At 43.5% G+C, this 24,715-nt stretch overlaps 2 protein-coding genes across 5 annotated transcripts in view; one reads left to right on the top strand and one right to left on the bottom strand.

The window, feature by feature from the left end:
- CCDC92 (coiled-coil domain containing 92) overlaps positions 1-9,776 on the bottom strand; it is a 36,388-nt gene extending 26,612 nt beyond the window's left edge. Inside the window, exon 1 of one of the 3 annotated variants that reach the window (XM_024977453.2) lies at positions 9,647-9,776. The gene's annotated coding sequence lies outside the window, so the exon portion shown is untranslated. Of the gene's footprint in view, positions 1-8,671; positions 9,358-9,646 lie in introns of those variants that run through there. The other 2 variants (XM_005217922.5, NM_001101243.1) reach the window with 2 other exon arrangements.
- A 321-nt stretch (positions 9,777-10,097) lies between these two features.
- The window catches only part of LOC101904642 (uncharacterized), a 155,858-nt gene continuing 141,240 nt past the window's right edge, over positions 10,098-24,715 (top strand). For both annotated transcript variants that reach the window (XR_009491062.1, XM_005218016.5), the window contains exons 1-2: positions 10,098-10,679; positions 10,780-10,916. Coding sequence is in view for 1 of the 2 variants with exons in the window: in XM_005218016.5 (XP_005218073.1) it covers positions 10,281-10,679; positions 10,780-10,916 (536 nt within the window). In the remaining variant the exon portion in view is untranslated. The remainder of the gene's footprint in view (positions 10,680-10,779; positions 10,917-24,715) is intronic.

Below are 24,715 nucleotides of genomic sequence, written 5' to 3'. Positions count from 1 at the left end.
AATGCTTCAGTAAACTGGGAAATGGGGAGGGTGAATGTAAGATAATTCTGGAACCCCCCCCAAAGGGGACTCCAAATTTACAGTGATACAGCTGCATATTTCTGCAGACGTTAAATGGATATATCCAAATTGACCCAATATACACTTTCAACAGGGGTACTTTGATCTAAACATTCAGGGCACCCCTAGGAAATGTTGATATTTAGAGGCTTTAAGGTTTCTTGAATGCAAAGGAATTCCTGTTTTAAAGGAGACCACTTTTTGTTACTGTTTTTAGCCACTAAGTTGTGTCTCTTTGTGACCCCATGGACTGTAGCCCACCAGGCTCCTCTGTCCATGGGATTCTCCAGAATACTGGAGTGGCTTGCTGTTTTCTTCTCCAGGGGATTGTCCCGCTCCAGGAATTGAAACCGCATCCCCAAGCCCAGGAGACCACTAAATACTTGCATATATCTTATGAGGGTTCTAAAGACTCCTAAGAAATTTATGAAACCATATCCAAACTCTTAATCTTTTACATGTGGTGGCACTTTTAGAAAAGATTTCCAGGCTGGGAGAAATGAAACTACAGGCTTCATGGCCACCAGGAAACCCTGTTTACAAAAAAGGGCCATAATTTAAACTTTGTAATTTACACAAATATACTGGAGAAATTAAAGAAATGTATTGAGCTGGTAATTTTAAAAACTGTCTACTTTAAAAAGGTCGGTTCCAAAGTACGATTACTCAGGTTATAAAATTCCAGTTTAGAAATAAGATACAGGTGCAAACTGAAAAGCTACTTATCTTCTTTAAAAAGCTTCTGTATTAAGTACAGGAAGTATTCCAACAGAACACAGAAGATGCATGAAGAATTATTAAAATACTCTGGAGGCAAACCCTTTCATACATTGTTCAGTGACTTTGGGGATGTAAATGAAGGATCTGTTTCCCTCTGTTGGGGGATATAAAGTATCACTGTGCAGTCTTTCAGTGGAGAAACCACCTTTCTCTGAGCATCTCTCTGAGTGAGGCACCTCTCGGAGGACGGCTGAGAAACGCCAACAAGTAAAACAGATGCGAACCTGGCCACCACTGGAGCTTACATTCCTGAGGGGGGAGGGACAGATGATCCTACACATTATCACTTCATACCAAAAAAGCGGGATTTCTGCCAACAGGCTACATTAATCTGAAGTTACTAAATTCCTTACCGACCATTATTTAAGAGTAGATAAATCTAAACATGAGCATACAAGTAAAATGAACTATAATGTACGGAACTGTTATCTCTATCATTTGCTCTTAAAAACTCTCTGACAATATTACATTGTGTTAACCTATAAAACTGTGCTACTTCCATTAGCTGAGTAATGTTTTTTTTGAGTAATGTTTTAAGACGCCATACTTATCTGACAAATTCTTAGTATCAACAATCGCATTATCCTTTAATGCAACTTATAGTAATATTTATTTTCTAAAATCCCTAATTCTCTTTGGACTGATGGTTGAAGCAGTTAGCTAACTTTTTACCTCAAGATTTGTAAAGAAATTAAAATAGGGGAAACACACCTTATCATCTCAGAATTCCTGTGAACCATCTGCTCCATAATTGTTGTTGTTACTTTTTGGGGGGGTTAAATTTTATTCTTCAAATTCGAGGATAATTGCTTTACAATGTTGCATTGGTTTCTGCCATACAACAATGTGAATCAGCTGTAAGTATACACATGCTAGATATTTTTGAACACTTATTTTTAAAGCCCAAATTAAGACAGTAAAGTCAATTCATATATAATTGGCTTCTGATATGAAAACTACAACGTAAAATCTCTAAATAATACATGGTCATTTAAATATACTGTTTCAACCACGTGTGTGTATGTATGGGTGCATCAAGGTATAGTAAAGTACATCAGTAATAACTTGTGTATAATTGAGGAGAGACTAGTAGCTCCCAGAAAAGAACACTAGTCCCTGGAAGGCAGACGGTTCCAACAAAGGAGGCTCTGTCTTCGTTTTGCCCCTGCATGGTCTGTCCACAGACAAGACGTATTGCCCTCACTGCAACATGTGATTCTGCTTTTCCTTCTTACTCTTTTTTTTTCTGATTCTCCTTCTGACTGTGGTCAATTGTGAAAATAGTGAGGGTGCCTCACTCGGGGAGGAACTCACATTTCTAATGGTCTTCATGTTACCCTATGTTGGGGCCATTTTAGAAACATTCTCCCTTAGATGCATAACACGGTCAAGGCTGTCTTTGGCCAGGCATCCTTTATGGACTGACCAGTCCCTCAGTCCCTCCTTTGTTCTTGTTTTCTGGCTTCACTGGGTTTTTGTTGTGGAGAGCGGGCTTAGTTGCCCAGCGGCATGAGGGATCTTAGTTCCCGGACCAGGGATCAACCTGAGTCCCCTGCATTGGAAGGCGGATTCTTAACCACTGGACCACCAGGGAAGTCCCTGACTGGTCCTTTCTGGCAGCTCTTCATCACGCTGTACTTGCCCCTGATCTCGTAACTCGTGGTGCAAGGGCCTTTGGAAGCTGTCAGGGGCCCCTGTAACTAGTCATTTTGGCCTTCCCCAGGCAGCACCTTGGCAGCTCCTAAGGATTTTTCTCATCTTGCTCCTGTGCCCCTGGCCTTCAGCAGGAGTGGTATGTTCCAATTTCAGCAGTTCAACAGCACTGTATGAGCTACATTATGTGTCATGCTCACATGGGCAGGAGGGCAGGGGCAGGTAGACCAAGAGAGTGGCTTAGCTCTCTCCCCTTTAGAGGGGTGGGATTTGTAAATATATTCAAATTTGTCTGATTCAAACAAGGAACATGATTTTCATGTCACCACTTAGTAATTTCACCAGATGTAGAGGGTACCCATGTACAAAGGGCTGACACAATGACCATCAAAAAGACTTCTAAAATATTTTATTTCTGGATTTAGCACTCTAAATGTGTCTATACTTATAACAGGAGTCTATGATTTACAGGTTGGACTGTAAATAAAGCTGTAAGGCCCTTCACATTCACTGTATCATTCAGAATCAGAAGAGGCAGTTAACTGTCACAATGGAATTGTAGGAAAAAAAAAAAAAAGGAAACCTGGCAGGATTTTTCAGAACTGGACGGAAGCAGCCAGGTGCCCTACTTACAGACTGTGAACAGGAGAGCTTTAACAGACAAAAAACTGGGACCTTCGTCTAAAAAACTCAGTTTGCTTATAAGACTTCTTTTTTCTAAGATTTTCCTCTTTTAATGTGGACCATTTTTTAAAATCTTTATTGAATTTGTTACAATATTGCTTCTGTTTTGCATTTTGGTTTTTTGCCCTGAGACACGTGGGATCTTAGCTTCCTGACCAGGGATAGAAACAGCAGCTCCTGCATTGGAAGGCAAAGTCTTAACCACTGGACCACCAGCAAAGTCCCTTATGAGACTTCTAAAGGTAGAATTTTAGATGAAGTTGTGCTCTGTCACTGGGCAGTCCTGATAAAGGGCATCGAAGCATTTCATTCAGGCTAAGAAGCCTGGGTGATGAGGTTCACTTTAGGGCTCAACAGTTCACACTGCTGAACAGTTCAACCTTCCCACAAGGATTTATACTCCTGTGGGCCACTAATACTCATGTACCAAGGCCTCACAGCATCTCTGGTGCAAAGAAACTTGCCCCAGCTGCTTAACAACTCCTAACTTCACTTGGTTTTCCTTTGAGGTTCAGAGATGGATAATCTGCTTCCCACTTGAGTTTCAGACTCAAGATGAAAAGCCACCCAGGAAGGTCCTACGGGCCTCTGGGCCTACATGGGAAGGCCCTCTACTGTGCCCATAGCCTGCTGGCGGGTAGAAGTCAAGGCGCCGTTTGTTCCAGGCTTAGTCAATGAGCATCAAACTGCTGAGTTCCATTCTACAACTGAACAAGACACAAGCACACCGCTGAACACACAGCATGCGCAACCTGTCTTCTGGAAGGTCTCACCTCTGGCCATATTTATTCCAATTTAAATTCTACCCCCCCACCCTGCCACCCCCACAAAAACCCCATGTCTTTGGCCTCAGACAGTAATGTTGCACTTTGCTCATCTCTGAACCAGGTCCTAATACCACAACCTCACTATACTGAGAAATCACTTTCTGTTGAAAACTGACTCCAACACTTTCTTGATGGAAATGAATTCCTCACTTGAAACCCGTCACACAATTCAGAGGCCGAGAAGGATGACATATCTTTTTCCCCTGTCATCAAAGACTATGTCCTACCTGCCTCCCCTAGCCCTACCCCCATCCAGTGCAATAGGACATGTCAGTGAGCAAGTATCTCAATGGCTGAAAGCTGCTGCTCTGTTCCCCAGGGATTTTCTAGTCTGCTCACCATGATTCAACCAAAAGATAAAGATGACTCACTATCGAAGACAAGGATTGACCCCTCCTTGAAAAGGACAGGCTCTGCCTAATAACTTCTGCTATATTCCCAGAACAGAAAATTTTAAAAAATAGCAAAGCCCTTCTTCATCTTTCTCATCAAGCAAGACAGATATTTCTAAAAACTGGATCTATTCCTACATGCCACAGCCACTGAGGGAGACGTGACACCAGTGTCCTTTACCTTTGTTGATGCTTGTGATAGTTGGAGAAACGGGCTCCTTCGATGTCTGGAGTGTGGCAGGAACCTCATCACATACACTCGTCATTGTAAGAGAAATTACATTGGAAACCATTAGAAACATATGGCAGCCTCTGGATGATTAAGCCATGACAGGAATGGACCTGTACCTCGGGGAGCCAGTGTTGTGTTTCACAGTGAGGTTACACTAGAGGTGGCCCTTTCAGAGTGTCGTGCCACTCATTTCCAGGTGGACTGTGTGACTTTAAGAAAATCAGTACTGTAATAATCCTGGGAATTATTAATATGTGGCAGCAATGTCACATATGAAATGCCTCAGATGGACTTTCCTGGTGGTCCAGTGGCCAAGACTCCCAATGCAGGGGGCCCAAGTTTGATCTCTGGTCGGGGAACCTAGATCCCACGTGCAGAAACTAAGACGCAGTGCAGCTAAACAAATAAAAAAGAAATGCCTCATAAATCCTCTTACCTATGTAGTAAATAACAGGGGTTCAGCCTGCATTTAGAAACAGGGTAGGAAGGAACTCTGAAGAGCAAAGGGTCATGGATCTTACATGGGTCTAACTGTAACATCTTAAGTGTTGTCAAAGAGGCAACAAAGAGAAAGATTGTAGCAGCAGAATATTGTATGCCTAGAATTCCATTATTAAAAGCATTCTTCTATTTCCTTTTCTTTATTGTAGCTTTTAGCATCTCAGGCTTGTTCTTGTTTGTTAGTTGATGGAATTGCACTGCTCACTCCTGAGAATCAGCTAGTAGGAAGGATCTCAAAAAGAGGACAACACTTTTTCCCTCTTCCCTTACAGGCCCAGAGTAGAGAATTCTTGCTTCAAACAGTTATTTCTGATAAAGTGGTATACAGGGATAATCATAAAAGTATTAATTTGTCTGCTCCCCAGTGTGGAAACTCATGTAAAAACATAAACTCTGGTTTTCTGATTAACAAAGGGGTCTTTTAAGACATCTGTGAGATGCCTTCAGAGATTATGGCGAGGTTCTGTAAAATGTAACCTTTCACCTAAAAAAGGCTGCTTTCTAACTGGTTGCCTTACTTGATAATTTGTTGTCCTGATCATAATATTTAAAACAGCATCTGTAATTTTTTTTTCTCCTCAAGGAATAAATCAATACTCATAAGGTGTCCTTATGTGATTTTTTGGTTGGCCAGAAGAACTTGGTATTCTCTTTTCCTTTTGTGCATAAAGTATAAATAAACAGTGCATGTCTGGTTCAAGCAAATTTTAAAAATCTTTATGTTATTTAAATAGTCACACCCAAATCCAGCTGGTGGATAACAGGCACAAAAGCATGGGACAAACTCATCTGCTAAAGAACAAAAGAGAGGAACTGTTTTTCTAAAGGTTATTTTAAAAAATTAATTACACGTATACATTAATTCAGAGCTGTTTTTTCCCCCTCTAACTTCTTCCTAAATTGAAGAGCTCACAATCTGGTCTAACTCAATTGGCCTCATTATCATCATGTTCCACTTAAATCCTTGTGCAGACAGTATTTATTGGGTTCTCTACTGTCCACAGGAAGCTCTAGCTCTGCTCCTGGGCCACAGACAGAGTCCTAACCCCACTGATCCACTTAATACAAGTACTGTGATTGACAGTGAATAGCCTCATCTTTGTTGTAACGGCCAGAGCATCGTTCTAATCATTGACAAATTATCATTCCTAGGTTTGGGCTTAGTACAAAGGGGACACATCTTTTCCTTCTTCAAACACAAACTCCAAGTCGCCTCATTTTTTTGGACCACTGTGGTTCTGCTTCTCAGCTGTGTTTTACCTGCCAGCATGTATGGGCCAGACATATGGAAAAAAGTCCAGTGCAACTTAACTGTCAGTGGATATGACTGAACTTCTGGCTGTGAAATTTGAGTCATGTTTGAGTAATGAAGTAAACAAACCAAAATGCAGCACAAGCACAAGAGTCAGCCCTTAACCAGTATCTTTCAAAAAATAATTTCAGCTAAGAAAAAAAAAATCTATTCACCTTCACAACCTGCTGACTCTTGAAAGAATGATTGACATCATTCCATTAAAAAAAAAAAAAAAAAGCCTCTCCTGCTTGTCTTCCTAGAAAAGGATAATTTTCCTCTTGATTAAATGTTTATTATAGAAAATAAAAGCTAAGAGAAAAAATCATGCATAATTAAGAAGAGTCTTTTAAAAAGACACGGGATGTGAGAGTGCTTTATTACCTATAAAGTCCCACACAAATGCAAAGAAAGTAGGCTTAGAATCATCTCTGGTATCAGGTAGGCCTCTGCCCTGGTAACAATCTTCCGAGGAGGGAAGTAGGTGTCTGGGGTGTTGTTATGCCCAAACTGCAGAAGTCAGAGTAAGAAACAAAAAGACACCACGATGCCCTCCAATCAGACTGCCATTGCAGTCCCTCAGCCCCCCTCAGAAGACCTCTCTCAGGCCAATGGGGGTACCTCCTAGCAGCCATTCCTGCCCAGCAGGAGACCAGATTATTCAGAAACTCTGCAGGGAAAGAGCAGTCCTTTCTTGCCACTGGATGTTCTAATCATAAGCAACTTGTGCTTTTTATGTCAAAGTGAAGTCTGTCTTTCTGCAAGTACTACTTGCCTTCGTTGGAACTCATGGAAATACTCTAGAATACACAAAATCCCTCTGCTGCTGACAGACCTTGAATATCTGAAGACAAATAGGACACGTTCACTCCTCTGCCCAACATTTCTGCTGGTTTAAACACCAAAGCTGGAGATGTGAAAATTGGTGTCATTAAGCTAGCACCTACCTAACTAGTCTGGAATGGTTAATCTGAGTCAAACATTTATTGCACACTTGGTGAGTGAAGCATATAAAGGCGCCTAGTTTCTGCCCTTTAAGGATACCCAATCTAGTAGATAGAATTAATCTCGGTTAACAAATACAGTGTGTCCACTATGTCTTAAGGACTTTTTATGGCTGACCTTGTTCCAGATAAAAGAAAAAAGGCTTCTTCTTTTCTTGCCATATGAGAAAATGATAAATAAATATAAAAATAAGTATGTCTTAAAAGTCTTGACGCTGTTAACATCAGTATTGCCGCAAATGCACTGTCAAGTAATGATGCTAAAATGAATTTATCCAATGAATGACAGATGAAAGTTATGCACCCACAAGAATGATTTTCTGCCATAAGTAAAAGGATTAATTTGTTCTTTTTGAAAAGAATCAACAATAAAAATATCTAATTGCCAAGAAACCTGTTTGTTAAATTGTTGTATCTACAAATGCTACAGTAAAAATCTCATATACACAAATTACTGTCTAGTACTTTAGAAATTAAGTATACCTAAACTAAATTTACTAATTACATCATGATGCAGAGGAATAATAAAAACTATTTTATCTTAAGGTATTCCAGTAGTGTCATGCACATGTAAACATATGTATAAAGACACACACATATAAATTTACCACAAACCTTAAAACCTTCTCCCAAAATATATTTCATATAAAATGAACATTTAGCCAAAAGAAATAAATTCAAAACATCTTTGGAGGTAAAAGTCACGTTAAATATTAGCGTTATTTTCCTTGCAATTCAATGGCAAGACAATGCAGGGGAATACTTGATTGTGCAAAACAAAACCCATTTAATAAAACAATAATAAGTCTCCTGAAATACATTTCAGACGTAAAAGTCTTAAAACGGCAATTCTAGCATTAACACTCTTACAGGTAGGTTTCTGGAAATGGGTAATACATTACGGTAGGACAGTCGGGCGGCTTGTATTTTGTTATTAAGACTGATTGCTGCAACTTAAATAACAACGCGATCATACTTCCTCTTAAGGCCACTTCATTTCATTATAGAAATAGATCATACTGCCTAATACCAAAGCTTCTAATTAATACAGGTCAGCGTGAAAACACTTAAGTTAGATAAACTAGAGTAACTCGCTGTAGTAGACGGCGGCTCTGTAGCCGAGCCTGGAGCCCTGCTGCATATTTGCATTCCGCTCAGTTTCATGAATCACAAACAAATCGTTATTTAGGGTAAACTAAAGCTCACACCAAAGCTTCAGAAAAGGGCTGTAAAGGTAGAGTACTTACGTAAAGGGTTATCAGGACAGGAGACAATGCAACTTATCTGGGAGGGTCTCTAATGTCCACGGGGTGGTAAAACGCATTTGAAAAGGCGATGTGGATTCGGATGGCCGCCTCCCCACGGCATCCCAGACAAAGCAGGGCCAGGCCCTCGGGCGCTCCTAGTGCACCTGCAATGCGGATCCCTCACCCTACAATCCCACCCCGGGGCTGGCAGGAGCGGCTCCTGGACCGCCCTCTCCTCCCCCTTCGGATTGGCTTGGGTGCGCGGTGGGTTCGCACCCCAGCCTGGGCTGTAGCCCTGGCAAGGGCAACCCCCTCCCTATAACGGGCTGGAAGACCCTGCAAGCAGCTGGTGCGGAATCGCCGAGCCTCACTTTTGCCCTCCTTTCCACCTATTCGTTCCTCACCCCCCCGCCTCATCCCCCCGAGATGTCTCCGTAAGGGGACACCCTTCCCCACCCCGTGAGTCTGAAGGACCCCTCCCCTTGCAGTGAGGGCTTGAAAAATTATCTAAATGAGTTCCCGCTGCGACAGGTGCCGCCGCCCCCGCCGGCACCCGCAGAGCCTCCCTGCAGGTACCGCCAGGTGAGTGGGGCTGGACTCGATCACACCTCGGGCCCCGCCTCACCTGCGGGCGCAGCCGTCGCGGTCCTTCAGGCGGCTCCCCCCCTCGGCGCGATCCTTGGGGCGGGAGGCTGCGGGGGCCGGCGGCCCATGGGCGGGGCGGCGGGCGGGGCTGGCTCCTGGCTCCGGCCCTGCCCTGGCCGGGCCGCCGAGGGAGGTCAGTGGGCACCGCCCGCCGAGCGCATCTCGCCGGCTCCCACCCGAGCGCTCGCCGCGGTGCACGCTGGGAGAGGGGGGCCGGGGCGGCGAGAAGGCCTGGCCGCGCTGACCCGGCTGGCGGCCGAGGCGCCGGCGCGGCGGCGGCGGTGGGTCTGTGTTTGCGGGGAGGGGCGGGGGAGGCCGATCGATACTCACTTCGCGGGGACAGGGTGACGCCCCGCCCCCACTCTCCCGCAGCTGTGCGGGGCTGGGGAACCGACCAAGGGGAAGGGAGGGTCTGGCCGGTGGGACGCAGGCGCACAGCTCAGGTGCGGCCGCACTGCGGTTGCCCAGGGTAACGCGGGCCCGGGTGGGGTGGGGGGGGAGGAGGAGGAGCGAGGCGGGCAAGCGGGAGCGCGCGCGCTGGGCGGTGAGGGTTGGGGGGGTACCCGTGACAGGCCTGACACTGGGGAGGGGGGAGGGCGCGCGCGGGCAGCCGACGGGGGCGGGCGCAGAGCCGGGGTGGGGGGGAAGGGGCGAGGGCCGGGCGGCGCGCATGCGTGCGGCCCCCGCTCCCCCGGGGCTCGCCGGCCTCGTGCGTGCGCACGCGCGCTGTCCCCCGGAGGCGTCTGGGTGTGCGGAGCGCGCGCGCGCGGCTCGGAGGCGCACCTGTGAGGTGTCCCTTGAGGAGAGGGAGGGTGGGTGCGCGGAGTCCGCGGCCTGGGGCGCTTCAACCCCTCACTTGGAGTGAGTTCTGGGGTGGCCAGGCTGTACTGTCTTTATTTCTTTTCGGGATCAAGGTGGGGGCGAGCGGGGGTGGCCAGGGAGCGGGTACTGGGTCGGAAGGAGAATGAGTGGATTAAAGAAAAGAAAAACAACCCATCACTTGGGATGGGCCTGGAGCCGGGGTGAGCGCCCGGGCATCGGGTGGGAAAGGTCAGAGTGGCTCCGCGCAGCCTGGCGGCCCGGCGGCCACCCGGGCCGGCCCGGGGGAGGGCAGCCTGACTTTGGGCCTCGGCGAGCCGGCGTGGGCCCGCAGTGCCGGGGAGCGGGGGTCACAGATGGCGGCCAGGGCGCGCGGCGGCGGAGGGGCAGCGACCGGGGCGAGGCCGGGCGGAGGCCCCAAGGGAGCCAGACTCCCGAGCCGGGCTCCATTGTTGTTGGAGCCGAGGGAAGGGGGAGCAAAACAGCTTTAGAAACCCGTGAAGCCGCGCCTTGGAGCCTTTCCAGGCGGGTCCCCGGAGAAGCGGTAATGGCCGCGCCGTGGGATCAAGGGAGCCGGGCTGTGCCGCGGAGAAGCCTGACTGCATGGTGTGATGTTGTGTGTGTTTTTTTTTTTTTTTTTTAAGAGCGCCTCGCGTCCCAGCAGAGCCAGCGGAGCATCCTACTCAGGTGATGAGGAACCCTCCGGGCACCCAGCGCAGATCGCTGCTGCCGCTGGACGCCTCCATTGTTTGACCATAACAAGGGCCGGATTCTCACCCAGGTAAACTGGATGGCAGCGCAGTCGAGCTCCCTCTAACCTCCCACATCCAAAGGAATCCTCTTCTCCTCTTTCAGGACTTTACTCCAGTTTTCTTCCTGGGCCCTGCTTCTGATTAACTCAGTATATCCACTTTCCAGGCATTTCCCTCTCTGGCTTAATCTTCCCGCATCTCTCTGCCCAGTCACCTCTCATTTCCCTCAAAACTCAGCTCCTTTGTGAAACCTTCCTTGCCCAACTCTAACAACTAAATCTCTCCCGGAGGAGCCTGTTCCGGACTCTCCTAGTTGATAGTTTATTGGTTGTCTTATTGCAACAAAGGAGACTAGATATTAAAAAAAAAAAATTCTAAGCTATTGCCTTTTTTTTTTAAAGAAAAGTTTTGTGATGTTTATTGTTTTAAGAGAATCGAACTGTTTTTGTTGCTATATATGTATTTTTTTTTTAAGCGGGGGTTCCTCCTTCTTTTATAGATGCACAGTTTTTTAGACCCAGAAAAATGGCCTTGTTCACCCCACAGATTGGTTTAAATCTTAAGAATTACTTTTAAATCAGCAAAGTAAAGCCTTTTCTTTGTAAAAACTAAAACATCACAGAGATGGCTAATGTCTTTGACTACAAGACCTCTGTTCCCAGAGATAACAACTGTGTATAACCTTCTAGATCTTTAAAAATGTTTTTACGCCAGTGTATACTTGTATTATCTTCGACTGTTTTAACAAGTATGAGTGCACTCTAGCTTTCCGTTTTTAGCATAGGATGCATGCAATCATTTTGCAGAACTGCTGCATCATGTTCCATAGTTTGAGGACACCATAGTTTATTTAGCCATTTCCTGAACTGATGGCAATTTATGATTTAACTTTACATTTAAAATAGTTTTTTTTGTTGTTCTCTACTGAAGTGTTAGTGAAGGGAGCACAAATCTACACTTACTACAGAAACTGTTTATGATGGACGTTCTCTTTGGTTCAGAAATTTACATGTGGTACATTTCTTGTAATTGTGACCCTGTTTTAATTGTGACGCCTGTTTTAAAGTCCTGTGACCTTGAGGAAGACATTTAATCACTCTAAGCCTGAGTTTTCTTTTCTATATGTAGTGATAATATCTGCTCTATTTACTCTACCAAGTTCAGTGATATCATGTGTGTAAAAGTCTTTGTAGAGTATAAAGTAGTATATAATGTTGATTTTGTGATCTGAAGGGATTTTTAAATTTGCACTACAATTTTTATTTCTTTGGCCAGATATGTATATTATAAAATACTACAGATAGCCAACTTTGAATGCTGTTTAGTTTCTGATTTTGTCATATTTTTATCAAGTACTCTTTAGACTTCTGAAAGAGTATTTCACAAAGCGTATTTTTCATAGTGCTTTACATGCTTTGAAAAATAAGGCATAAAAATTAGTTGATTGTGAATAAAGCATCAGCAAATTGAACACTACATAAAACACTCGTAATATATAAACAGAACTTCCTAGTGATGTAAATTTGTTTGTGTTTTTCTGTAGCAGTAACAGATTCAGGTTTTTATGTCCTTTGAGTAGAATGGATTCTTACTGAATTTGCCAGCAGTACCAGAGTTTTAACAGTTTACATACATATTCAGTAATGTGATGGCTATCATATAAAGATGTAAAAGGCACAATTAAGAGGTATGTAGGTATTTTTTTTCTTTTATTCAAATGTATACGAATGTTTCTAGCATGGCCACCAAAATCAGCTTGCCTCTGTTCTGTTCTAGTTTACGTTATGTGGGCAGAAGGGATCAGAAATTAAACAATCACGCAGCTGCTCATATAATCACAAACCGGTGTCTGCTATGAAAGTGAGTTAGCACTGGCGATGAGAAAGTATTAAAAAGGGGACCAAATTTTAGATTTCAGAGAGAGGACTCAGGAAAGACTTTTTTGCAAAAATAAGCTTTGAGCTGAGATCTGAAGGGTGAGTAGGCGTCAGTGTAGAATGAGATGGGGGATAATTTTCCAGGCAGGGGAACGGCATGTGGGAAGGCCCAGAATGGGGAAAGCTTTGCCCTTTCCGGGAACTGAAAGAATGACTTGTGGATACATTATGGTGGGTGAGGGGCAAGTGTGGCTAGGCAGGGGACCAAATCATGTCGGGTCTTGTAGGGCAGGTTAAGGATGTTTTATTTTATCCCGAGTAAAATGGGAAACCATTACAAGGGTTGGGTTTTAAACAGGGGAATGACTTAATCAGATTTGCATTTTTAAACAGCCACTCCAGCTGCTGCTACCTGCAGAATGTGGGAGTGGGGAGTGAAAGTGGGGAAGGCCAGGTAGGTGATTGTCAGAGGTCTGTCAAGAGAGATGGTCTTTCCCTTCTAGTTCACATTGACTTCAAACTACCAGCTATACTAAGGTCAAAATAGGTATTTGTCTGTAAAAATAAATAATTTTTTATTTTCAAAAAGTAGGCATAAAGATGCACTTTTTTATGCAAAACACATATGTTAAACTAATTATTCATACTATGCTTAACAGAATAGGATCAGAGAGAGTAAAAATTTGGGATATTTAACATATTTTTGGTAAGTTTTGTCAAAGCAGGAATACATGAAATAAGAGTGAGGTGAGGTTCTAAAAATGAAAAGAAGGGAAATATTGTAAATGCTATTTGCCAGAAAAAAAAGAATAACAGAAAAAAAATACTAGACAAAAAATTGAGAAAGCAACTGGGCACACAGTGAGTATATAATATTTATAGCTTTCTGAATACTAATAATAACTTTTTCAGAAACTAATATGGAAAAACAAAAAAGCAGGCTCTGATCACAATGCAACAAAAACCATGAAACAGGTAAACACAGCTTCATCAAGACAAGTGCGACTGACCTGCCTGGAAGAGACCAAACAATACCCTGAAAGATAAGAAAGAATGTCTTAAACTGAAGGATAGGCCATATCCCTGGTTGTGATGTTTAAATGCTATAGAGATCCCCCTTTTCAGGTGAACTGGACAGAATAGTGAGTAATGAGCTAGAACAAGGTCTATCTAATTGTTTAAACATACTGTAGAGCCAGTTGTGTTTAAACAGTGTCACACTAGCTTCAGAGTATCTGGACAGGTCACTGGAACCTATTCAGCACCCCAAAGATGAAAGTGTATGGAAGTGTAGTAAATGACAAACCATCACAAATGCCCTCCAAATCAGAGAAGATATGGAAGTAAATATTAAACATCTGGGCTGGACTTTGCTGATGGCCCAGTGGTTAAGACTTTATCTTCTAATGTAGGAGGTATGGGTTTGATCCCTGGTCAAGGATCCCACATGCCTCAGGGCCAAAAACATAAAACAGAAGCAATACTGTAACAAATTCAATGAAGACTTTTAAAATAATGCCCACATTAAAATAAACCTTTAAAAAAATAGGTGAACATCTGGAAAAAGGAGTTCTGCACGCTGAGGTGAACAGAGAACAGGTGTAGCGATCAGACAGATTTGAACTGGAATTTAAGGAAAATGATACCACCGTACAGGTGTTGAGAGAGAAAGAGGTACAGGTCCTGGCACCCACAAGACATTCAAATCTGTTATTAGTTAAAATCTGTATTGGACTACATAAACATTTAAAATATCTTTAAGAAGAAAGGAAAAACGAAATCCTAGGATCAAAAGCCAAACCACAAAGTAGAAAAATAGTAGTGACAAATCTAAGTGTAGAGTTAATATCTTCAACATGTAAAGAACTCACACAAATCAATGAGAAAATGAAAATCCACACACATGGTTGCAGGATGTGGCTCAATAGTTTAATGGATATAGATACAATTTGTTTGACATTTAGAAAGATGTGTAATCTCACTAATAAGTAATTTGTAATTATTCCTGTAGAAAAGTAAGACTGTATTCTCAATAGCAACAAAATCAGAAGACATTTAAGAGTAACACATAAACATACAAAAGCTCTATGAAAAAATTAGAAACCTTTACCTGAAGAGTTTAAAAGCTACCCCAAATAAGTGGGCAGACATTACATGCTTTGGAAAGAGACGGCATCTTTGTAAAGCTTGCAGTACTCAACAAATTAAACTGTTACTTCAATGTAATTCCAGCTGAAATCCCAGTGAGACTTACTTTTGGACACTTGATAAATTGCTTCTAAAATTTGTCCAGAGGACTAAATGTCGAGGCTCGAGTGGCCAAGAAATTTTTCAAGTGGAAAATACTGATGAAGGATTTGCTGTGCCAGATATCAAAACATACTGTAATGGTACAGTTATGTAAATGGTGAGTACAAGAATAGAGAGGTTGGTACATGGAACAAAGTAGAGTCCAGTAACCCATTTACATAGAGAGGAATTTATTATTTAATAAAGTTGGTATTTTGAGTTGGATACATTGGATATAATCTTGGATACATTGTAGAGGGATAAATGACTATTTGGAAAGAAATATTCTACTTCCCCTTATTCAAAATGACTTATTTGAATTAAAGAATGAGCTTAAAGACAAAAACACCTGTAAAAGTATAGGAAGAAAATATAAGAGAATTTATTATGTTGGAAAATAAGTTTCTAGAGTAAGCAGTTTATTAATAGGTAAGACTAAGGCCCCAAATCTAAAGAAGAGACTGATAAGTTTGAATATCATCAAAGCTGATATTTCTGTGTGATGTAAAAACATTATAAGTTGACAGACTTGGGGTAAAGTTCTGGTAACATACACAAACAAATAATAAAAAGCCACTTCCCTGGTGGCTCAGACGGTAAAGTGTCTGCCTACAATGCGGGAGACCTGGGTTCGATCCCTGGGTCAGGAAGATCTCCTGGAGAAGGAAATAGCAACCCACTCCAGTATCTTGCCTGGAAAATCCCAGGTCAGAGACAGAGGAGCCTGGTAGGCTTCAGTCCTTGGGGTCGCAAAGAGTCAGACATGACTGAGCGACTTCACAAACAAAGGATAATAGAATTGACATAGTTAAGAAATGAATGGAGGATGTGAATAGTTCTCATTTAATAGTTCTCATAGAGAAATGAAAGTGTCAAAGCGATGACAGGAAATTCAGCCTCACTGGTGGTTAGGGAAATGGAAATTAAAACGGTGAGATTTTGTAGAGGAGGGAATGGCTCTCAGGCAAATTAAAATGCTCTCCAAGTATGTAGAGGAAAAGCTACCTGATACGGTCTTTGTTGTTGTTCAGCTGGTAAATTTTGTCTGACTCTTTGTGACCCCGTGGACTACAGCACGCCAGGCTTCCCTGTCCTTCACCATCTCCCAGAGTTTGCTCAAGCTCATGTCTACTGAGTCGGTGATGCCATCCAACCATCTCATCCTCTGTCGCCCCCTTCTCCTTCCCTCAATCTTTCCCAGCATCAGGGTCTTTTCCAATGAGTTGGCTCTTCGCATCAGGTGGCCCAAAGTATTAGAGCTTCAGCATCAGTCCTTCCAGTGAATATTCAGGGTTGCTTTCCTTTAGAATTGACTGAAATTAGTTTGCCCTTTCCCGATGACAATTTGGTTAAACCTATCAAAATTTTAAAAACACCCATATGCTTTCATCCAGCAGATACACTTAAGGGAATTGGGGATATTCTAATAAGAGAATACAGGTTAAAGTTAGTATGAATGAAGTCTGTCACAGTATCACTTATAAAGAGGAAAAGCTGAAGATGAATGCAGAAAAAGTTTGTTGCCTCCACACTATGGAATGTTAGGTAGCTTTTAAAAAGAAAGGCAGATTTGTATGTATTGACATAGCCTGGATGGATATCTAGAATATATTTTTGAGCAAGTTTAGTTCCATTTTTTGTAAGATAGAAAACAGTAATAATGTGTGTGGTTGTGTGTGTGTGTTCTGAATGAAAATAGAGATCTAGAAAAATATGTGGAAAATATATTGTGATTACTTCTTCTGAGGGGAGGAGAATAGGGGAGATTGAATTTTTATTTCTGGGATTGATTTTATATTTATTTTACATGCTTTTGGATTGTTGTAGGTTTTAAACAGTATTTACTTCTGTAATGAAGATATTACAATTTCTCAGTTAACAAAGGCCCAAATTTAGACAAAGTTTTAAGACATAGTACCTGGGTGTAGCAAAAATGTCACACACTTATGTTACATTGGCTATATGTATCAAGGACCTTAAAAGTTATCATATTCATTGATGTAGCAACCACCTAGAAACCATCAAAGGAATATTTTTAAGTACAGAGAGGCTTTATGTATAAAAGATACATATTATAGAATTATTTTTAAGGGTGCATTTGCAGGCTGGTTAAGTTATCAACTGGGTAATACATTATTGGCTATTAAAATATTTATGAAGAAAACATATTAAAGTGCTTACGACAGTGTTAAGTGAAGAAAATCAGGGTACAAAATTGCATATGTTATGTGGTTAAAACTTTTATTAAACAGAAGTCCCAAAAGCCCTCCACAAAAACCTCTGATGGTAAAATGTCTGGAGGAAATTAAATGAAAATCTTAAAAATTGTGGACTTTGGGTAGTAGGATGTTGGAACACTTAAGTTTTTTACTTTTTTATTTTCCAGGATTATATGTCATTGAATCTATAATTTGTTATTTCATTTATAATGGAGCATTTACTTTTTAAAAGTGCATCATATCTAGGACATTTGTTAGCTGCATAGTTAATAGATGTGTACACTTTAAAAAATACTTCTGTCATATATTAAAGTATCCTCTAAAGTGAATGTTTTCTGAGTGATATATTTGTTGCTCTCAGCTTTTGGAGGGAAGTTTTCTTCTTAGCAATATGCAGAATACAAGTAGTTCTCATTTCTCATAACTGTAGAATAAACGCAGAAACTTAAATGTGGGCCCTGGGATTTCCTAGTTTGACTCTTGTTAACTCTTTGTGTTTCTAACACACACATCGGGTTGTAAAGCACGCTGCCTTTTACCGACTCAGGGTGAGTAGGACTTGGCCACGGGACCAGGGGCAGAAGCATGGGGAGCCTGATTATTATTCAGGGCCTGCAAGTGACTCAGCAGAGTGGAGCTCAAGGTATCTTGGGCCATACGGTGTGGGCGGACTGACGGGGTTATGCCAAGGGTAGGTAGATTTGCTCCCTTGCCAAGTGTTCATGGACCTGCAGGATTCTGTGGATGTGGCGTAGCGTGGGGCTTAGTGGAGGACAAAGCCAAAGAAGTGTGATAGTGGACATGAGGTTGAGGACTTGGAAGGGCTCTGGGAGCACAAAAGAAGGGGTCATGCAGAATCCAGAGGTGAGGGTAAGCTTTCTAGAGGCAGTGATGTCTGGTGGTGAGACCGAAGGTAAATGGAGGGAATAGCAAGTGTGATGGGTCAGAGGTAAAAGGACCATGGTCGGGGGACGGGGGTAGTGGTTGAGGCCTAGGAGCAGACTAGATCTGGGGAGCCTGAAGAAGTTTGGTTTGGTTGGAACTAGAATTGGAGTGAGCAATGGTGAGAGATGAACCAGGAGAAGTAAATAGTAGCTCACACTGATCAGAGTTTAAAAGCCATATGAATAAATTTGAAAACTACACTGAGAATTAATGGAACCCATTGAAAAGCTTTAAGCAGGATAATGAACATCCCATTTTGCATTTTAGAAAGATTACATGACAGTGGATAATGGATTAGAGGAAGTCAGGCATGGAGGCTTTGTAGTGTCCTGGGGGAAGACGGTGGCCTGAATGACAGCTGAGTGTAGGTTAGGTGGGTGGATAAATTCAGGAGCAACTGGGAAGATAGACTTTGTGAGCAGGAGGAGGGTTGATGGTAACCAGGTTCTGGCTTAGGCCATTGAGTGACCAGTGGACCGATTTACTACAACTGAGAACAGAGTTGGCTTTGGTGAGGAGATGACAGACTGAGTTTTGGATGTGCGTACAGAACAGGGCTGTAGAGAAGCTACATGTCACTTGTAGGTTCTTCCTGAGAGAATTTGCAAAGATTGGTTTTATGCTGCAAATACATACTTTGCTCTATGAATGAGTGCTCTGTATAAATCCATTATTAAAAACTGTTTCTGTGGTAACTATTTTTTGGAATATAGTTACACATCTATATATTGTTTAAGTTTGGGGAGTATCTGTCTAACTTAGACTGGACTGTTGATGTCTTCCATATGGAGTTATTGGAGTTATTTAAGACTGCATGACCCTGACTTTGAGTAATACTGTGATTGCCTTTTGCTCTAGACTCTCTCTGAGCAGGTGATGGTGCTGTAGTCAGTTATCTTGTTGAGAGTTATGGCTGAATAATTGGAGTGATTTCTACTGATGTTTCCATACTGGTCCGTTCCACACAGAGGTAGGCCAGGACACAGAGTGGTGCCAAGTCTGTATCCATCTGCAAGTGCTCACCTGGCCACTGGAAGTTGTGCTAGTCCATGTAGACTGGCGGGACAAAATATCACAGACCAGGTGGCTCCAGCAGCAATTTACTTCTCATGGTTCTGGAGGCTGGGAAATCCAAGATCAAGGAGCTGGTAGATTTAGTGTTTGATGAGGTCCTGCCTGGTAGCTCAGCTGGTAAAGAATCTGCCTGCAATCCAGGAGACCCTGGTTCAATCCCTTGGTTGGGAAGATCTGCTGGAGAAGGGATAGGCTACCCACTCCAGTATTCTTGGGCTTCCCTGGTGGCTCAGCTGGTAAAGAACCTGCCTGCAATGTGAGAGACCTGGGTTCAATCTCTGGGTTGGGAAGATTCCCTGGAGAAGGGAAAGGCTACCCACTCCAGTATTCTTGGGCTTCCCTGGTGGCTCAGCTGGTAAAGAATCTGCCTGCAGTGTGGGAGACCTGGGTTCAATCTCTGGGTTGGGAAGATCCCCTGGAGAAGGGAAAGGCTACCCACTCCAGTATTCTGGGCTGGAGAATTCCATGGACCATATAGTCCATGGGGTTGCAAAGAGCTGGACATGACTGAGTGACTTTCATATATATTTTGTGAGGTTCTGCCTCCTGGTTCATAGATGCCATCTTTTTGACGTGTCCTCACATGGCAGAGGGGCGAGGGAGCTCTTGGGGTCTCTTTTATAAGGACACGCATCGCATCGTGAGGGCTCCACCCTCATGAGCTAATTACCTTCTAAGCGCCCCACCTCCTAACACCATTGCAGTGGGGTTGAGGTTTCAATATCTGAAGTTTGAGGGGACACAAACATTCAGGCTCGCACAGAAGTATAGCTAGAGGTTGGAGAGTCAGTCACAGTGTCCTCCCCTTACGGCTGGCATAGCAGCTGTGTCTGGGTGACAGTGTGTGGACCAGAGTGAGGTGAGGCTCAGAGCAGAGCTGGGGGGTGGTCCATCTAGGAAGAGGTAGGGGAGACGGGGCCTGTGGAAGAACTCATCAGAGAGGAGGAGGATGTCTTCACCAGAAAGCATTTGGTTAAAAGAAAGAAACATGTTTGAAGTGGCCTAAGTGCAGGGGGATCTCTGAGGAGGCTGCCATGGCACCCCATGCTGTATCTTGGCTGAGGCCTGCTAGCGTCTGGAGCGTCCAGGAGCCGGTGCAGCTCTCTCTGCCTGTGTCTCTCCCGAGTCACTGTCCCTCTCAGTTCACTCTGTAGACCCAGGCTTTCCACCTCCCAGTTCTGAACTCTCAGGGACAAGCATCTGATTGGGTCAGCTCAGCTGACTGGGTTCCTGTTGCAGAGCCCACAGGGGCAGATTCTCCAGGTGGTGAAGGCAGGTAGGGGTCTCGGGGGAGAGCGGTGCCCTGGCAGCTGAGGAGAAAGTTCCCAGAACTGGCAGGGACAGTAGGTTCTAATGGCTCAGAGATGTGATAAAGGGATAAGGAGTCAACCTAGATTTGGCAAATCAAAGTCATTTAGCCTAAGTGTAAAGAATTACCGCAGCTAACCTACAGCTATGGTAGATACTTATGCTATGGAAGAGGTTGGAAGAAGGGAAATTTTAAAAAAATGAAATTAACTTTGGAGTTGTATCAGCAGAATTCAAAATTTAATTTGAAAAAGCAGTAATTTCTGTTGCTGACATTAAAGCATTTCTACAGCTTTATTCTAACTCGAGAATATACAGTGTCTCTTGTGTCACCTGATGTAAGAAATTCAATAAAGCTATTCTAGAGCTCATTTATTTTTTATAACCTGCAAGTTGATAAACTAGTCATAGCTTATTTCCACAGCTTATTTTGCATTGCCTTCCACAGTAATGTGCCAAATCTTGTGAGGAAGCTCTTGTTCAGCTAGAGCAATCCTCTGTCCCAAAGGTTATAAATTCTGCCTGTTTAGGTAAATGATAAAACAATTCATAAAAAAAAATCTGAACCCTCTTTCCTCAGAGTAAGCCCCATTATGTCCCTCTGGCTTTCAAAATTATGTTTAGATGTGCATTTCAAACGTGTAGGATTAAGCTTGATAGGATTTAAGAATGTTTCAGTGATTCAAAGTACTGGGCATCAGCCAGCAAACACAAGTCAGGTTTTTAGTTAACCAGTATTCAGTAACTTATCACTGTATCTCTCTATCATGATAGAATTAGGACCTTGTGATAAGCCCCCAGACTCACAATTAGGATCGGGGATCCTGCAGAAAGCCGGCTGTACCAGTCTTCACAGTGCTTAGTAACTAGTTAGAGGCAGTAATCAACTGTGAAATTCGCTGCAGGTTCTAATGCCTTAGCTTAAATATCCATGAAGATTTATGAGCAAGTGTTTGAGTGCCCTCTGGAGGCCTTGCTGCTACTGCTGCTGCTAAGTCGCTTCAGTCGTGTCTGACTCTGTGCGACCCCATAGACGGCAGCCCACGAGGCTCGCCCATCCCTGGGATTCTCCAGGCAAGAACACTGGAGTGCGTTGCCATTTCCTTCTCCAGTGCATGAAAGTAAAAAGTGAAAGTGAAGTCGCTGAGTCTTGTCCGACTCTTAGCAACCCCATGGACTGCAGCCCACCAGGCTCCTCCGTCCACGGGATTCTCCAGCAAAAGTATCGGAGTGGGGTGCCATTGCCTTCTCCGTCTGGAGGCCTTATTATGAACAGTTAAAACACAGACTCCTACAAAAGGTTTTCTTTAACAGCTAGAATTAAGAACTAGTGGACTAGATAGATAGTTGAACTGGTCCGGGTATGAGTAGGGAGCAGAGGAGAGCCAGGATGGAACCCACAGGAACACTAGTACTTGGAGAGGGGGAGGAGTCTCCAAGTGGACTGAGGAATACCAGTGGATGGAGTGAGAGTGAAGTCATAGAAGGGAGTGTCCAGCATGAGAAAGAAGGTGCCAAGAGGAACTTCAGCAGTGTAGTGGTGGGTTGAAGAATGAATGGGAAATGAAAGGATAGAAATCAGGAGAATAAGTCTTTAAAGAAGCCTGGATGGGGAAATGGAGAAAATATATAGCAGCTAGAGACGGCTGAACCCACTCCAGTATTCTTGCCTGGAGAATCCCAGGGACGGCGGGGCCTGGTGGGCTGCTGTCTATGGGGTCGCACAGAGTCGGACACGACTGAAGCGACTTAGCAGCAGCAGCAGCAGAGATGGCTAAGTGTTGGTTTTCCTTAAGGTAGAAGGGAGTTTTCGTGGGTTTAAATGCGGAGAGTAGAAAATAAGCAGAGATCAGATGCAGTGGAAGGATGTTGGGGGGGGGGGGGAGGCAGGGGAAGTTGACTTCAAAGTTCCTGGCTTAGAAGAGTTGTTGGGGAAGATGTTGCCTTTTACAGGATCTTGGAAGATGGTGAATTAGTGATTTTCAGTTCACTGTGTGATGATAGGGAAAGATTCCTGCTATGAGAGAATGTGGAATTGTCATTATGGAAATGGTTCTCATTCAAGTCAGGAGGTTGAGCTTAAAAGAAAAAAAAAAAGATGGAGTGAGGACCCTTTAGCAGATACTCATTTAGAAAGAAGGACTAAAAGAAGAGGTGAAGGCCTGAGGAGAGGTGAGAAAGTGCAGGGGACTGGGGATCGAGGAGATGCGTGTAAATTAGAGTCAGAGTAAAAAGTGAACAAGTCTCTTGGGCTCTGAAGGGGAGGGGAACTGTTTGGTTTTGTTTGGCTGGACACCACGCAGGTTTCTGGGATCTTAGTTCCCCAACTAGGGATGGAACCTGGGTCCTCGACAGTGAAAGCACAGAGTCCTAACCACTGGCCCGCCAGGGAGTTCCTAGGGAACAATTTTGCAGAGGAGGCATTGTGTGGGTGGGATGTACCGGGGCAGCGTTGGTGTGTGGGGCAGGACCAGGAGGTGTCGAGTGTGCGGGGAGGTGGGCAGAGACAATGAGGAGGGGGAAGTGGCCACAGCTGGAACAGACGGAGAGCTTGTCTGTGCTCACCCAGTAAGAGCCCAGATAAGCAGACTGCAGAAAGAGAATTACATTTGCCTTTGTGCTTTGCAGGTGTAAGATTTAAATCTTGTGTAACTTCTGTGGTCCCTTATGTTTTTCTCAAAGTGAAAGTGGTAGTTGCTCAGTCATGTCGGATTCTTCGCGCCCCCATGGACTGTAGCCCTCCAGGCTCCTCTGTCCATGGGGTTTTCCAGGCAAGAATACTGGAGTGTGTTGTAGTTTTCTTCTCCAAGGGATCTTCCCAAGTGGGATCGAACCTGGTTCTCCTGCATTGCAGGCAGATTTTTTTTTTTTTTTAACTGTCTGAGCTACCAGGGAAGCCCAGTGAAAGGGGGAATCTGGCCAAATGGAAGAGAATGTTCAGATCTATTCCTGACATTTGAGAGGACTCTTGTATAAGAAGAGAGTACCTGTGATCAATTTTTGATTTATTATTCTGACAGATGGCCTTTAAATGTACATGATCATTTGCAACCTGAACAACAGTATTTCCCTTCTTTTTGGTAGAACTGATAGGACAGCTACTAGAAGTTGTTTCCTTTTTGTAAAATATTTCATTAAGAAAAAATAATAGACTCCTAACTCAGGAGTGCTAAAATTACAGTCTTTTTAAATTTGGAAAGTGAGGGTTGATTTCTAACTTCAGACTGCTCAGTTTTGAATAGTAAGGCATAATATTTAACATGTAAGCTTCTATAAAGGGTAGGGTGGGCGGGCTCCAGCTTACGCCCAAGCATGTTTGGTTCCCCAGGACTGGTTTGCAGGCCTCTGAAGGCCTCAGCACTTTTGTCTTTGGCAACCTTTAGCATGTCACATGTCAAACAAAAACATGTACCCATGTCCCATGCAAAAGTAGCTTATACAGAACTGAGAGTTAAGCTTCATTTGACTAGTTGTAGGCATTTAACATTTATTAACTTTGATTTTACTACTTTCTTTTCATATTTTACATCCAGTAACTATTTTTTCAGGTCTCAAAACATTTTCATGGGCCATTAAGATGCTCATAAGCTTTGGGGCCTGTACTGAAGGCTCATAGGGAATGAGACACCCCTCTTCTACTGAGATGTTGAGGCACGTCTGGCTGGGGTGGACTTGCCAGAAATCTGTTTGTTGGAGGCACTGTTACCTCCTGGGAAAACTCCATTCTCAAGGGAGCTGAAGTAACTGCTTTAGTTACTGCTCTTTTTTTGTTACAAAGAGCAGAGATCCATTCCATTTTAGGAAATGGGATATGACATTAAGGATGCACTTGGACCAGAAAGCTGTTGTTCTCTAAGGCAGCTCAGAGAAGCAGTCTTTCCCATCGACAGTGGGGTCTCAGGGCTGCTCTCTTCCTCTGTGTCTTTTTCCTCTTGCTGCTGTCTGGCTTATCCCTTTCCCTTAGCCTGTCAGTCTGTTTTCTACTTTACTTAGAGTTTCTACTCCCTCATGACTTTGGTTTGCTGTGATTGCACATGGCCACTCCAGCTCCCTTGTATATCCTAACCTTTCAGCTTCATCTCTCATGGCTCATCACCTGGTTCTCAGTATTGTTTA

The sequence above is a fragment of the Bos taurus genome, chromosome 17, assembly GCF_002263795.3.
Source record: "Bos taurus isolate L1 Dominette 01449 registration number 42190680 breed Hereford chromosome 17, ARS-UCD2.0, whole genome shotgun sequence".
Taxonomy (NCBI): Eukaryota; Metazoa; Chordata; class Mammalia; order Artiodactyla; family Bovidae; genus Bos; species Bos taurus.
The sequence above is the reverse complement of the archived record's forward strand: the minus strand, read 5'-3'. Positions and strand labels throughout refer to the sequence as shown.